Raw genomic sequence first — 14,761 nt, 5'->3', positions numbered from 1 at the left:
GTTTATTACAGTGCCAATACATTACTAAAGTTTTAAAATATGTTTCCATCTCTTTTTCAGAAATGTAAGAGCATATATGATCCTTTAGTGCTTCATATTAATTTCAGAATCAATTTATAAACTTTCATGAAAAACACGATAGAGGTTTTGAGTAGAAGTGCATTGAATTTAAAGAGTAATTTGGATGAGATATGATATATTCACAATGTTGTCCCACCAGCAACATGGCCTGTTTCTCATTTTCTCAGAACTCGTTTTAAGTCTTTCAACAGCCCTTATAATTGGTATAAATATATACCAAGTACTATGTACATATACCAAGTATTTTTAATTACTTTGGAGACATTAAATTTTGTTTGTTTCCTTCTAACAGGCTACAGCTAGGTTACATGGTTAGACCTGCATACTGGAAACAAAATTGAATTTAAGTGTAAATTTAATATATATTTTATTTTATTTTTTTTAAGATTGGCACCTGGGCTAACAACTGTTGCCAATCTTTTTTTTTTTTTTTTTCTGTTTTTTTCCCCCCCCCCCCCCCCCGTACACAGTTGTATATCTTAGATGCATGTCCTTCTGGTTGTGGGATGTGGGACGCCGCCTCAACGTGGCCTGACGAGCGGTGCCATGTCCGCGGCCAGGATCCGAACCCTGGGCTGCCGCAGCGGACGGTGCGCGCGAACTTACCCACTCGGGCCACGAAGCCGGCCCCATATATCTATATTTTAAATTTGAATTTTGATGATACTCTTACCTGAAAAAGGCTGAAGCAGACTATTTAAATATGGGACTTTCATCTTCTTTTTTAAACTCAGTAGAAATGGAGTCAGAAAACATATTAACTTTAGGTATCCTAGCCCTCTTCTGATTTCTTTGTTCTTCTCAAAGTGTTTTTGAATAACCTTTTTTTGAAGATATAATCTCTGCTGTAGTCTCTGGTAGGTACAAATATCAAGATAATCCTGATTATATTTTATAGCATTCGTAAGCCAATAGGCTGTTTCAAATATAAAAACATTTTCACATTGTTGAACTTGTGTGGTACTGAATGTCAACTTTAGCAAAATATTTTCAGCATATTTCATAAATACAGCTTTTTCTTCAGGGCTGTTGGGATTATATGTCGGATCTGCATTCATGTCTTCGTCATAGATTCCATTAAAGTCTGGATCCTTTGTAATATCAATCAGACCTTCACATAAAAAAGAAAAATTTTAGCTAGTGAAAACTTCATATTTGGCTTCTACGTAAATATAGCAGATTGAACACAGAGTTTCATCTTGAATTCCTCCTAACACGACAGTAAAGGAATAATGAGACAGCAATATAATTGTTAAAGATGAAAAGCAGATGGATGCGTGGTAACAAAGCAGGGTAAAGAAACATGCAAGCTTGTGGAATTAAAAGAAAACAAATTTCCCTTCTTTGGAGGAAAAAAACCACAATTCCACATGTCCCATCTTTAATCAAGGAAAACATGGAAGAAGAAGAAAATATGATCTTCCTTTAAGCAAAGAATCAGCTTCTTTCTTGAGTTAAAAGCATAATTTGCTTTTTCAGTCCCTGTATTATACATTTCTTCTTTTTGCTGATAATAGAAGTTAAACATATACAATAAACAAAGAAATTACTTGCTCACTAAGCATGACGAAATCATAAGAAACAAAACAATTTTACTCTATTACAAATGACAGATTTCCTGTTACATTTTCTTCCCATTTATGACGAAATTAAGGACTTTCTTGTTGTCAAATTGTGTTTCTAAAGATAGTTACATCTACAACGTTACCCTTAATCTAGACTTGAGAAAACTGCTTGGAATCATAAAATATGACTTCGTGGAAAACGTGGAGTTTGTTTGTAACATAGGTGCCTTAAAGTGTAAATAATCCATCAATGTGCCCCTTCCATTCTTCCTCAAATCTACTTCTTTTAAAAAGCCAGCATACTCTTGGATTTTTTAAATGGCCTCTATGATTCATCTCCCTTTTGCAAAAGAGCCAGTTAAATTATCGAGAATATAAAGAAATTAGAATGTTTCTGACTTAAAAAAAAATCTAAATATAAGCCATAGCATTGTTGATACCTCTAAAACTTTCTGGCTTGGGTGGGTGGGAACCAATGGGCAGCAAATCAATTCTCACCAAAGAATAGCAGAAAGGCTTAGAAATTGGAACCTCTGAAGAACAAGTCACAGTGTTGGAATGCAAAAAAAAAAAAAAAAAAAGGATTGGTTCAAAGTCCTGATTAAGGAGATTCCCAGATAGTACAGCTCCTTCCCTTCCTCACTAAAAGGGCTGTGAAGCCGTGTGCTGACGACCAGGTTAAGTGAGAATCTGTGTCCTGAATGGGGAGACACACAGCCCCTTCTCCTCCTCTGGTCCCACAGTCTTCGCCCTCCCTCCAGGCAGGAGACTGGAGGAAACAGACCAGTCTAAGAGAAAAGACCTACAGATATAGTGTGCGGGGAGGGGCTCCTGACGGAAAAGGTAAGGTTTCTTCCTGATCACCCTGCAGTGAGGGCGTGCTAGGCAGCAAGCCCTGCTCCTGCCTCACTGCTACAGGAGAACAAACAGCAAGGACTGAAGGCAGGTGGGGAAAGCCTCTCAGAGGAGAGACTGAGAATGGAGTGAAGAGGGAGGGAGAAGGAGCAGGGGAAGGGAGAGCAGGAGGGAGGGCGGGGAATGGGAGAATGGAATTTGGAGAGCAGTAGAGGAAAGTGCCTAGAGAAGAATCAGCGGGTTCGGACAGAAGCAGGAGGATGAAGGTGTCCAGAGACACGTTTGTGTGCACTTCCTGAGAGTTCACTTTACTGACAGGAGGTCGGTATTTCTGTTCAAAAGTTTGGGGCCGAGTTAGTGATGGAAAACGAAGTTAATTTTAAAAATGACACAATTGTTCATGTGACGAGAAATAAAAAGTTATTAAAGAAAGGAAGTGTGATCATAGCACTTTATGCTAATCAGCTAGGAAGATGTACAAAGTCATAATAAAGTAAAAAACGAGGAAAGATTTAAGCAAAAATTGGATATAACTAAATTTGAAAGATGAGGGAAGGGAAACAGAAGATTCCATTGTTTCCACCTCTATGCTAATTTCTTTTAGTCTTATCTCCTGCCCTGCTTTTGCTCCTGAACTCCAGATTCTTTCTCCATGCCTAATAAATATCTTTACCTGAATGTCACAGAAGCACTTCCAAACTAAATTCATCTTTCCTCTCCCCAAAATCCACTTTCTTTCATTCCCTATTACAGTTAATGGTGCTATTTATCTATCAGTTCCTCAAAAACTAGAAACCAGAGTCTCCCACAATTCCTTTTCTCTTACATTCTATCTGTTATTAACAATTTAATTTGTACATGTATTGAAAGTTTACTGTGTACCAAGCTCCGTAAAAGGTGCTGAGAATTTAAAGATAAAAAAGACACACTTTACTGTGCTTTCCAGGAGAAGCTTAGGGTCTAATAAGGAAGACAGAGGTGAAGGCAATAATTTCAATACAAAATGGTATAGTGTGCACAAAATAGAGGAGGCTGTCTTTGAATCAAGTCTCAGAAAATGACTATCAATAACCTGGGGAAGAATGTGAAAGAGTGGGTGAATGGCAGGGAGAAGGGCATTTCAGGTAAAGGACAGGGGCATAAAAAATAAACATTTCACTTTACCAGCTTGTGGTATTAAATAAGGTCATATCTTTCTCTAGGATTTAAACTAAAAGTTCCCCTTCCCCATTTTGCTACCACAAAAATATCTTTTTCTTCTTTCTCTCATCCCCCAAACTTCATGCAACAAATCCAAGAACCCAGGAATTACTTACATCAAGGGACTTGCCCTAATTAAAATCTCCTCTCAGAAAACTGGATATGAACAGATTTTTAGTGTGCTCTGTTCTCTACTGCCTTTGCTACTGTTTTTGAAGAGTTGTGTTTGCTTTTGGCTTTGTACAGTGCAAAGTTATCAGCGAGGTAAAGTTTAATTTGGCCAGACTGATTCCCAGTAGTCGGCACTCCCGGAAAAAGAGCTGGCCTCCTGCAAAGTTCCTTGGAAATCCACTGGAGCAGTGTTTAAGGCCATCACATGGTCAGTTGCAAGACTTAAATCCAGTCTCCCAGTTCTGCCAAGAGAGGAAGTGCTGTTTCCCCAAATACGAACAATTATATAGCGACTCTCTTGCTGCTAGCCTGCCATCATACAGCTGCAACTACAAGGACTAAGCTGGGAGGACAGAGCCGGAGCCAGGTTTCCAAGAGTCACACTGTATATCAGACACCTTTTGTTCCCTACCTCACTTCTTCTTAGACCGTATTTTTTACTCTAGCTGTTGATGAATCAGCCAGCTCCACACAGATATAACCTGACTGCACCTTGCCTCTCATGCACCACATGGCCCTTATTTTCCCCTGGGGCTTCTCTGCCGCTGCTGTGTTGGACTCCTGATGCAACCCATCCAGTCATTCTGATACACGAACAAATCTTGAAGTGCCAGGGAGTTCACCCCCATGCAACCTTTGAACAGCGGAGGAGAGGAGGCATTGGCTACAGGCTCCCCTCTTCCATCCCTCTGGCTGACAATTCTGAAGTCTATTGTATGTGACTCCTCAGAGAGTCCAAGCAAAATGGACCCCAATTGGCCAGCTGGTGAAAGCTCAACAGTACATCCCTGGATTGATGTTCCCTCCTGGTCTAGTCACTTTTCCTGTCCCTCACTCCTGTTCCTTGGAGTCATTTCCCATAAACTACCCTGACTTAAGTCCTCAGTTCAGGCTCTAATTTGGGAGGTAGCCTAGGATAACACACACTGCTCTTGCATTGTCATCTTGGACCTGGCGTTTCCTTAATCATGTAGCATAAACGCTCCATGGCCTGAGTCCCTTTCCCCGGGTCGGGCGCTTGGCCCTGCAAAATTTCACAGTGATGCTCCAGGTGTGTTGCATGATGGGGAACCTGTACCTATTGCTGCTGCTACCTCTGTGAGTTTTCCCTCTGTTGGGGTTTTCTGCTCTAACAGGTCTAGTGTGTGTGCTGCTTGGTCATTTACCAGTGTTTGCACTATACCACTGTTACAGTGCCTGAAGCATGCTGATGCTGCTGGTTCTTCAGCAGACTCCCAAAGTGCAGTGGAGGGAGAAGAAAGTCTCTGCTCCTGGTATGATGCTCATCTTTGATGGCCCAGCAGCCAATATCACAAAGTGCTTTGGTGTAAACACACACAACACTTGTCCCAAGGCACACGGTGGTGTAGTGAGTGGATCTGGAAAGATTTCCAGCTTCATTAACATACAGTGAAAGGATGTGAGGCAAAGAGAGCAGTCAGAAGACAGGTGCAGTGGGTAAGGCTAGAGAAAAGAGTGTTCTGTATCAGAGTGTTGCAGTGGAGACAAACCAAAACAGATGATTTTGAGATATTTTAGAGGTTGAATCACAAAAGTCAAGACGTGGGTTCCCAGCCAGGAAAGGAGAATTAAGTAGAAATGTCCAGGATTGATATTTATCTGATATGTATCAACATGGCCACACTGGTTGTTAAAATATTGAAGCCTTCCACATTGCTTGGTCAATTGAACTGCTATAGCCCAGAGCTCTTTGAATGCCTCCCCACCCTGGGATAGCCTAGAAAGCTCCATGATCCAGCAAAGGGTACAGATAACAAGCAGGAGGTCTCTGAGACCCTGTTTCAGCATTATGGCTGATGTCTGTTCTGTTGTCGTGCTGCACTGGTGGTTAAATATTTTAAACATCACCCTGAAAATGTAGGCAATGGAAAGAAGACAGCACTAGTTTCTGGGTGCTCACCCACTCTCCCTACATCTTTTTTTTTTTTTTTTTGGAAGATTAGCCCTGAGCTAACTGTTGCCAATCCTCCTCTTTTTGCTGAGGCAGACTGGCCCTGAGCTAACATCCACGCCCATCTTCCTCTACTTTTTATATGTGGGATGCCTACCACAGCATGGCTTGCCAAGCGGTGCCATGTCTGCACCCGGGATCCAAACCGGTGAGCCCCAGGCCGCCAAAGTGGAACGTGCGAACTTAACTGCTGTGTCACTTGGCCGGCCCCATCCACCTACATCTTGATTAGAATGTTCCTATGCATCTCTGATCCCCTCAACCAGGAGCACCACTGTGAGGGAATTCTTATGGAGGATGGCCTCAGATATGATGGACAGCTTGGACCAATAGACCAGATGGTGGGTCATGAAGTTGCTTGATGTAAGTGAGTTTGTCATCAACTAAGCAGGAGCCCTCTATCCTTAGTTATACAACAGGACACGTGCTCCCCTGCCATGGCCATGTCTCTTGTTTTTATTGATGCTCTCACTGGATGATCCAAAGGATCTTGTGACCTTAATATGTGAAAGGCTCCTCAATGTGTACCTCTAACCCTGATCACTCTCCAGAATTTGACTTCTACAATGGAAATTTCCACCTAGATATCTGAATCTAAAAAAAACTCTTTGTTTCTTTGCCAGTCAAATCTGTCACCTCTGGCCTTGCTTGACACATGCCAGATTGGAATCATGGTTCATTGTCCCACCTCCTCTCCAATGAGAGTCCCAAGTAATCTTTGTAAAAAGGAAGAAAAGCAAACCCAATTTTTGTCGGGATTGTCAAGGCTCTAACATTGTTGGAAACCACTATCCATTCCTGCTGATCCTTAACCTCCACGGAACTCAGATCTTCACAAAGCTCCTGCCATCATCCCGATCAGGAAGGGCAAACCACAAGACTTAGTTTTCCAGAGACATCCTGGCCAATTCAAGTACATGAGGACATCACCTGGCTTGTACAATGTTCCCTGCCATCTACTAGTGATAAGCAAATGGATTACTGGACAACTTCCAGGATAGAAGGGTTATCAACCATTAAAAGGACTTCTTAATTTAGCTACATTTTATCTACATGACCTGAGCTAGCCTTGGAAGTCCTAAACTAACAGCAATAATAGCATTTCTGGGTGAATGCTTTAAGACTTTGACCATGCCATGTTCTCTTCAAGAAATGCATCTACATGATGCCAAAGTGTCAGTGGCATTTAAGAGGGAACTACCAGACCAGGCATTAGTAGAATTCACCAGATATTAATGGCAATATTCTGCATTTCTTCACCCTAATCACCCCCAAAGTCCTGAACAAGAGAGGATTTATGAGGTTCCAGTTTCAGCCGTACTGTTTTAGAAGCCAGGGACCCTCCAATCCTATATAACTCTGGACCTAGCCAGATGGTATTAGTGCTGATTCCACCAACACCACAGATTGAATAATTCTCTCCCAGAGGAGAAGAATTTCTACCTTAAACTCACCACTCTTAGAGTCTGCTCTCAACAGAAGTTGATTACTTTACCCTGAATGAAAATGAGAGCTATTAGCTATCTAAACTTTCTTTGAGACATAGAGGTACCATTTTCAAGAGACTACTGCTTGCTGCTACACTTAGGCCACCTGAAATAACACATCTAGAAACCCAACCCAAAGCAGGTGAGTCAAGTTGTGTTACTGTCACCAAGCAAATCTTATTCTCAGGCATTTGAACTTCACAGCAGTCCAGCCACAGAAACAGTAAAAGGCATAGTTGGCAAACAGACGCTTTTGTGGTTCAGGTCCTAACCAAGATTCAGAAGTGCTCAACAGTGCGCAGTGCTGAAGGCGGTGGTGGGGGAAGGACTACCCAATTGCGGCCATTGTACCTAGACACCATCCTTACTGGACACTTGGGGACAGTCAAAACTTTGAGTATTATCTACCTGTGATACCCTTGCTGAGGGCTACTCCCTCAGTTTACAAAGTTCCTCTGGGACACGCATGCTAGACTTAATCTCCAACGTGATCCACCGGTAATGGTAGAAACTCTCTCAAGATGTGTGACACCCCTGCTCCATGTAATTACTCATTAATTCAATTCAATTCATTTAATGCAATTTAATAAATATTTGTTTATGCCTACTATGTGTCAGGCACTGTTTTAGACACTAAATGTACCAGGATAAACAAGGCAGGTAAGGACCCTTTTTTCAGGGAGCTTACACTTAAGATTACTGTTTACTTTTTCTTAACATCAGACTTATTTTTGTGTCTCAGCAACAAATAAAAGCTAAATGAATATTTGTAAAATGAATAAATCAATCCAGAGTTCTTTATAAACATATATTATGTACATGTGTGTATATAATTTTTGATTTAGCTATCAATGACAGAGAAGAAAAAAATATGGAAAGAAAACCATTAAACAATTCCATGATACTAACTTACCATATTAACTGCATTAAATATTCAAATGATCATAATACTTCTACCTTTTATTGAGAACGTAACAAACAACTACTTTGGTTTTCAAGGTATTTTCTTTAGTAACCAGATTTACGTTGACAAACTAAAGTTTTTTTTCAGATAATTTTCTCAATTATATGTCCATTTCAGATAAATGTGGTTCATTTCCACCTGATTTAACATTAAAAGCTTCTATTAGCTCTATTTAGCTAAGGGAAATCTGGCTAATTAGGGGAGAATATTAATCCTTTTCTGCTTTAGTAAGATTATGCAAAAGCTTCTTGCCGTATTAAAATTACATATAAAATAAGTGCAATAAAGATTGAAAATATTATATTTTTGAATATCGACACCATAATGTGCAGCCAATTTACATGCACTACACAAATAAACAGATTTGTTCTCAGAATAGCTAAGAAAGGAACCATTGGGGTGACATTTTACTCCTGAAGGATGAGCTGTCATCCTTTTTCAGTTTCAGATACAATAAAATCTATATAAAATCTATCACCATGCTCTCTCCTCCAGTCAAGTGACATTCCAATATATTTTTACCAGAATTGAGGCTTATTTTTAAGCCTGTACCCACAAACTCTGGAAATCTATTTAGAAAGTGATTAGATATATTTTATTAATGAAAGCAGTTGGAAACACTGTCCGGGGCACACATTTCCCATTTCACTCCCCATTCCACTTGGCCTGCTGCAAGGAACTATGGGAAATTTCTTTTTTAAAAAAGCTTCAATAAAAAATTTACATATGCTGAAGGAGATGCACCAGGACTTAATGGTATCTATTGCTTATTTACAGGCTTTAGAGAAGTGTGGCCCTCAGGAGGGAGGAATTAAAGTTAGGTGAATCAGGAATAAAGATTCAGGAAACCAAAGCTCGGGTTGCTGATGCATGTCTATCTTTAACTTCAATTTTTATATCTGTCACATTTGAGGTTTATAAAAACGGCAAAGTGCACGGCTAACCAATCTGGCAATCATTTTGTTTTCAAGTTTGGAGATTTTTCTCATTGCACTCCAATTCTACTCTTGGCTCTATTACTGATTTTCCTAGCTAGGCCCTGTAAGACAAAAAATATAAACTGAAAACTCTCCATCAGGTTATTTTGAATCTGATACATTTTGCAGAAACTGGAGATTAAGATGAAAGCGGCAAGATGTTTGACTTAAAATATAATTCTTGGTGACACTGAAAAAAATTAAAATTTTATTGAAAAGATTCTTAGGAGTTTAAAAGATCTCTTTTAAGAAACGCAGCTAAATACATAAAACTGAGCCCAGATAAATTACTTTTAAATTTAAAAAATGGCTTCTAATAAAAATAAAATGTGTCAAACTCTCTTACCTGCTGAACTAAACTCTGCAAAAATATCTCTGTTTGTTTGAGGCTTCCCATCTGGATCGATGTCCATGATGGTACGCCACAGTTCAGAGAATCTGGCTCGTTTTTCTTTGGGCATGTATATTCCATGCCATAGTGCTTTCAGCATGTAGTCAATATTGATCAGAATTTGCCCAATTCTGGTATCATAATAAGCTGGAGGTAATTGACAAGAAGAACTCTGATCATAATTAGCTTCTAAACTGATTGAAGGAATTTGATTTAAGCAATAAATTCCAACAGCCAACTCCCTTATGATCTGATGGACTTCTCTATAGTCTAAGAGGGCGGTGGGGTCCACAGGAGTCAGCAGGATTGCAGTGGAAAAGCCGACATTATTCATTTGAGTCATAATTCCACAGGGGACGTCAAACTGAGAGCGGACATCTTCTTTGGCAGACAACCAGCTAACTAGTACAGTAGTGAGCAATTCTTGTACTTCACTCCGATCATATTTTTCAAAAAAAGCAGAAGCATTTCTCTGTACTGTTAAATTTTCCAAGTAGGTTTCTTCATCTTGAACTTGATCAAATCTAAGTAATCCTTTCTTGGGCAATCTTAACATTTCTAATTAATTCTATTGTGTCCTTTTTGAAGTTTCTGCAATGAAAAAAAAGGAAAAGACAAGCAATAAAATTTGCCATGGTAATGAAGCTAGATCTCTCGAGAAATAAATCTGTACCTTCATCTTTATTAGATGAATTCTTTTATGGTCAACCATTACATTTTTCAGACTTTTTGTTTTTTAACTTTTTTTATTGAGGCATAATTGACATACAACATTAGTTTCAAGTGTACAACATAATGATTCGATAATTTGTATATATTTTGAAATGATCACCACACTGAGTCTAGTTAACATCCATCATCATATATAGTTACAGAATTGTGGTGAGGAAGATTGTCCCCACTGTGCCAGTCTTCCTCCACTTTGCACCTGGGATGCCACCACAGCATGGCTTGATGAGCGGTGTGTAGGTCCAAGCCAGGACTCCAAGCCCACAAACCCCATGACCTCCACCGAAGCGGAGCCACAAACTTAACCACTATGCCACCCGGCAGCCCTGAGAACCTTTAAGATTTACTCTCTTAGCAACTTTTAAATATGCAATACAGTATTATTAACTATACTTGCCATGTTGTACATTGCATCCCCATGACATTTATTTATAACTGGAAGTTTGTACCTCTTGACTTCCTTCATTCATTTTGCCCACCCCCAACCCTGCCTCTGGCAACCACCTGTCTGTTCTCTGTATCTATGAGCTTGGGTTTTTTTTTTTAGATTCCTATATATTAAGGTAATACTGTATTTGCCTTTCTCTGTCTGACTTATTTTATTTAGAATAATGCCTCAAGGTCCGTCCATATCGTCGCATATGGCGAGATTTCATTCTTTTTTATGGCTAAGTAACATTCCATTGTAAATGTACACCACATTTTCTTTCTCCATTCATCCATCGACGGACACTTAGGTTGTTTCCATATCTTGGCTATTGCAAACAATGCTTCAGTGAACATGGGGGTGCATACATCTTTTCAAGTTAGTGGTTTTGTTTTCTTAGGATAAATACCCAGAAGTGGAATTGCTGGGATCATATGTAGTTCTATTACATTTTTCAATCTTAAACTAATTGCAGCGTAAGAAAGTTGAAATTTGATTTAAAACAATTAAAACTGTAAAGTCGTTAACATTAATCATGTCCTACTTTTCAACAGAAGTCAAAAGATACTAAGAAATATGTCAAAAAGAAATTTAAGTTTATATATGAGAAGCTACTGTTGCATACCTATTCTTTTTTGTTGGAGAGACTTTTTTGCATGTTTATTTTGTTTTTAGGGGTTTTTTTAAGCAAGAAAAGACTTGCTTAAAAGAAAAGGAAGGACAAGAAGTGCCTGCTTAACTTTCCATTTCTGTGCAACTGAATGCCTCCCTGTTCCTGGAATAACAATAACTATAACGACTATTCATTGAGCATCGACTATTTGCCTGGCTCTCTATACACAATATTTTATTTATTTCATTTAATTGTCCCCTTATACAGCAGCTCCCAAAATTTAGCTCGCATGAAATCACCTGGGGCCTGTTCAAACAGATTGCTGGACCCTACCCTGGAGTTTCTGATTCAATCGGTTGGAGTTAAGGCCAGAGAATTTGCAATTCTGAAAAGTTAGAGGCGATGCCGCTGCTGCTAATTCAGCAAGGCACTTTCTGAGAACCCAGCTCAAAGAGAGGCGTTGGTATTCCCGCTTTATGGACACAGAGATGGGGACTAAGAAGGCTGCAGAACGTGCCTAAGGTTTCACATCTTCAGAATCAGAAGCAACCCAAGTCTGTCCCTACTCAGGTCCAAGACCTGTGCCCACACGGACACGGGAGAGGGGAAAGCACAAGGAAAGGGAAGAAACCTACTTTGAAACGACTGTTTTCTTGTCTAGGACAGGGAAGCTGCGTCCACGCTGCTCCCCGGAGTATTCCTGGGGGCCGCGGACAGTAATCGTCTCCAGTGGCTTCTCGCTGGGCCGGACCCCACCGTGAGGAGCCCCGCTGCGCAGGAGGCGGGGAGCCGCCGCGGGGAGGTCCGAGCGGGGGTTTCCTGAGGCGAGGGCCTGGGGAGGCCTCCTTGCCGTCCGCGGCTCACGGCCAGGCCCGACCCACCGCCGCCCGGGCGCGGGACGAAGTCATTGGTCCCGGGGCCGCGCCCCAAGGGGCCCCTGTGCTCAGACCTTCCCCTACAGATGCCCCTCCCTCCCTCCCCAGGGAACTCAGTCCCACCTCCTGCTCCCTGCGCTGTGCTGCTCTCTTTCTACATTCAGGATTTGGCTCTGCGGAAACACAAAAACGGAGTGGCAGAGGCGAATGCGCCAGGCTGGGAGGTAGTCCTGAGTTGGAATCCCGCCGCCATCATTATTGCTTCATTCAACAAACGTGTATGGAACGCTTATTATGAGCCAGGCACTGTGCTAGGAGGTGGAGACCCTGGGCAACAGGGCAGACAATTAGACAGATGATCACACGACTATATTTAAACAGTATGATAGGTGTAAGATGTAATGGCAGCACATGAAGGAAAGCTAACCAAGACCAAGGACCGGGAAAGGCCGCCCTGAGGAAGTGATCTTTTAAGCTGAGCCTGGAAGATGAAAAAGAACTACCCAAGCGAAGAGTTGAAGTAGCTTTCCAGAGATAGGGAACCACAGGTGATGAACTGAGCTGAGAAGAAAGTTGAAATTTTTGAGAAAGTGAAGAAAACCTTGGATAGAGAACAAGAGAGATGTGGGCACAAAATTAGGCTGGAGTGGTAGGTGAAGGCCAGTTCATGCAGGCTGCTGGGTTAATGGTTTTGAACTTTATTCTAAAAGTTTATGGTGGGCTGGTGGCAGTAGAGGCAAGGTGCAGGCTGAGCGGTGGCAGTGGAGATGGAGAGCTGGGGATGGGTTTGAGAAGTAATGAGGTGGCCTATTGGTAACAGGTTAGATGGGGGTGGAGGGTTGAAAAAGGTGGTGGTCTAGGTGACACCCAAATTTCTGTCAGGAGCAACAGAGGGTCATGGCAGGAGTGAGAGTTCAGCTGTGGACATGTTGACCTTGATGTACCTGTGAGAAAACCAAGTAGGGGTGTCAGATATGCCTTAGATATACAGGACTGCCTAAGAATGGCAACTTGGGTTAGATGTATACACTTGGGCAGGCTTAGGGTACTGAAGCCAGGGGAGTGGCTGAAGTCAAGAGAGAACAGAGAACAGTCGAGAACCCAGGATAGAGACCTGAGAAATTTAATATTTAAAGGTCAGATGGAGAGGGTGGTGTCCAAAAAGAAGACAGAGTGAGCAGTCAGGAAGGCAGGAGGAAAACCAAGATTGGTCTCAAAAGCCAAGAGAAGTGTCTCACGAATAAGGGAAGGGCCAACATCTTTGGATGCTGCTGTTAGGTCAAGGGAGGTGAGAACTGAAACTTTTCCACTGAATTTAGCAACATGGAGGTTTTTGGTGACTGTTTGGGGGGAGAATTTCTCTTACTCCAACCATGTCATTATTTTACCTGCTATAGAGGTACTGAATATTAGTAAATTTATGATTGCTGTACCAGGGCAAAGGATGTCAAAAAGACACTGCCTTCTTTAAGAGATTTGCATGTTTGTCCTTACAAACAATCTGTGTACATGCCTCTACTTAAAAGGTTTTTGTTCTGGTACTCAGATGGTTTGTTCTAAGTGTCTCAAATCTTGGGCAAGATTGTTCCTTTGTTTAAGGATTAACATAGAACTTCATCCCAGAGTTTATGGGATTGAATGGCCAGAAGCTTGTAAACAATCAGGCCCTCTGGGGACTGAAAAAAACACACACACACACAAACCACGCAGAGAGAGTATCCTGCTGGAGCAGATACCCTAGAGTTCAACTGACTAAATACATGTAAAGCTCACGGAATAGTGCCGGGCACATGGTCAGCTCTATATAAATAATAGCTGTTTTTAGAATTAAACTATATTATTATTATAAAACTAGTGTTATATTCAACTCTATGGTGCTGGGCAAACCTCTTAGTTTATCTGCTCCTGATATGAGCAATGTCAATTTAGTGCTCAGGATCACACAGACACTTGAAGTTGTTTGCCTTCAGGTAGAGGGATGAGTTATTCGGGTAATATCTAAATCTGATTTGAACATTACATTTACCGGGGAATAAATTCAGGGCATGTGAAAGTCTTGCCAGGCTTGTCAGTATCCTAAAATTCCTTTCCTACTATGATTATGTCCAGATCCAAAAAGGGTGTCAGCCCTAATTGGGGATAGATCCCAGTGACCTGGGTATGGTGGACACAACTGAATAACGTGGGTGGATGTCAAGTTGGAGTGGAGTAGAGTGAAAAAGTGGAGAGGTGAGTGTGGATGGGAGGCGAGAGGTAAGCAGAGAAGATGTAGGACCAGGGACATGCATTTTAAATTGGTATAGACCAGAACATTTTAGATGATGATAGGAAGGATTCTACAGAGAGGAGGCTGAAGATACTGGAGAGAGAAGATCATAAGGTTCCTGAAAGGCAGGAAGGGTTGGGATACAGAGAACAAGTGGAGGCACAGCGTTTTGTTGGCTGGATCGACGC

At 41.2% G+C, this 14,761-nt stretch overlaps 1 protein-coding gene across 1 annotated transcript in view; it reads right to left on the bottom strand.

The window, feature by feature from the left end:
* The window catches only part of LOC124238077 (ankyrin and armadillo repeat-containing protein), a 66,093-nt gene extending 53,761 nt beyond the window's left edge, over positions 1-12,332 (bottom strand). Inside the window, exons 1-3 of the mRNA XM_046658588.1 lie at positions 12,068-12,332; positions 9,619-10,254; positions 755-1,192 (exon numbers count right to left, since the gene is read on the bottom strand). Of these exons, the coding sequence (XP_046514544.1) occupies positions 755-1,192; positions 9,619-10,219 (1,039 nt within the window). The 5' untranslated portion in view covers positions 10,220-10,254; positions 12,068-12,332. The remainder of the gene's footprint in view (positions 1-754; positions 1,193-9,618; positions 10,255-12,067) is intronic.
* Positions 12,333-14,761: the final 2,429 nt, after the last annotated feature.

The sequence above is a fragment of the Equus quagga genome, chromosome 4 (assembly GCF_021613505.1).
Source record: "Equus quagga isolate Etosha38 chromosome 4, UCLA_HA_Equagga_1.0, whole genome shotgun sequence".
Classification (NCBI taxonomy): domain Eukaryota; kingdom Metazoa; phylum Chordata; class Mammalia; order Perissodactyla; family Equidae; genus Equus; species Equus quagga.
Note: the sequence above shows the minus strand (reverse complement) of the source record. Positions and strands in the feature narration are given on the sequence as shown.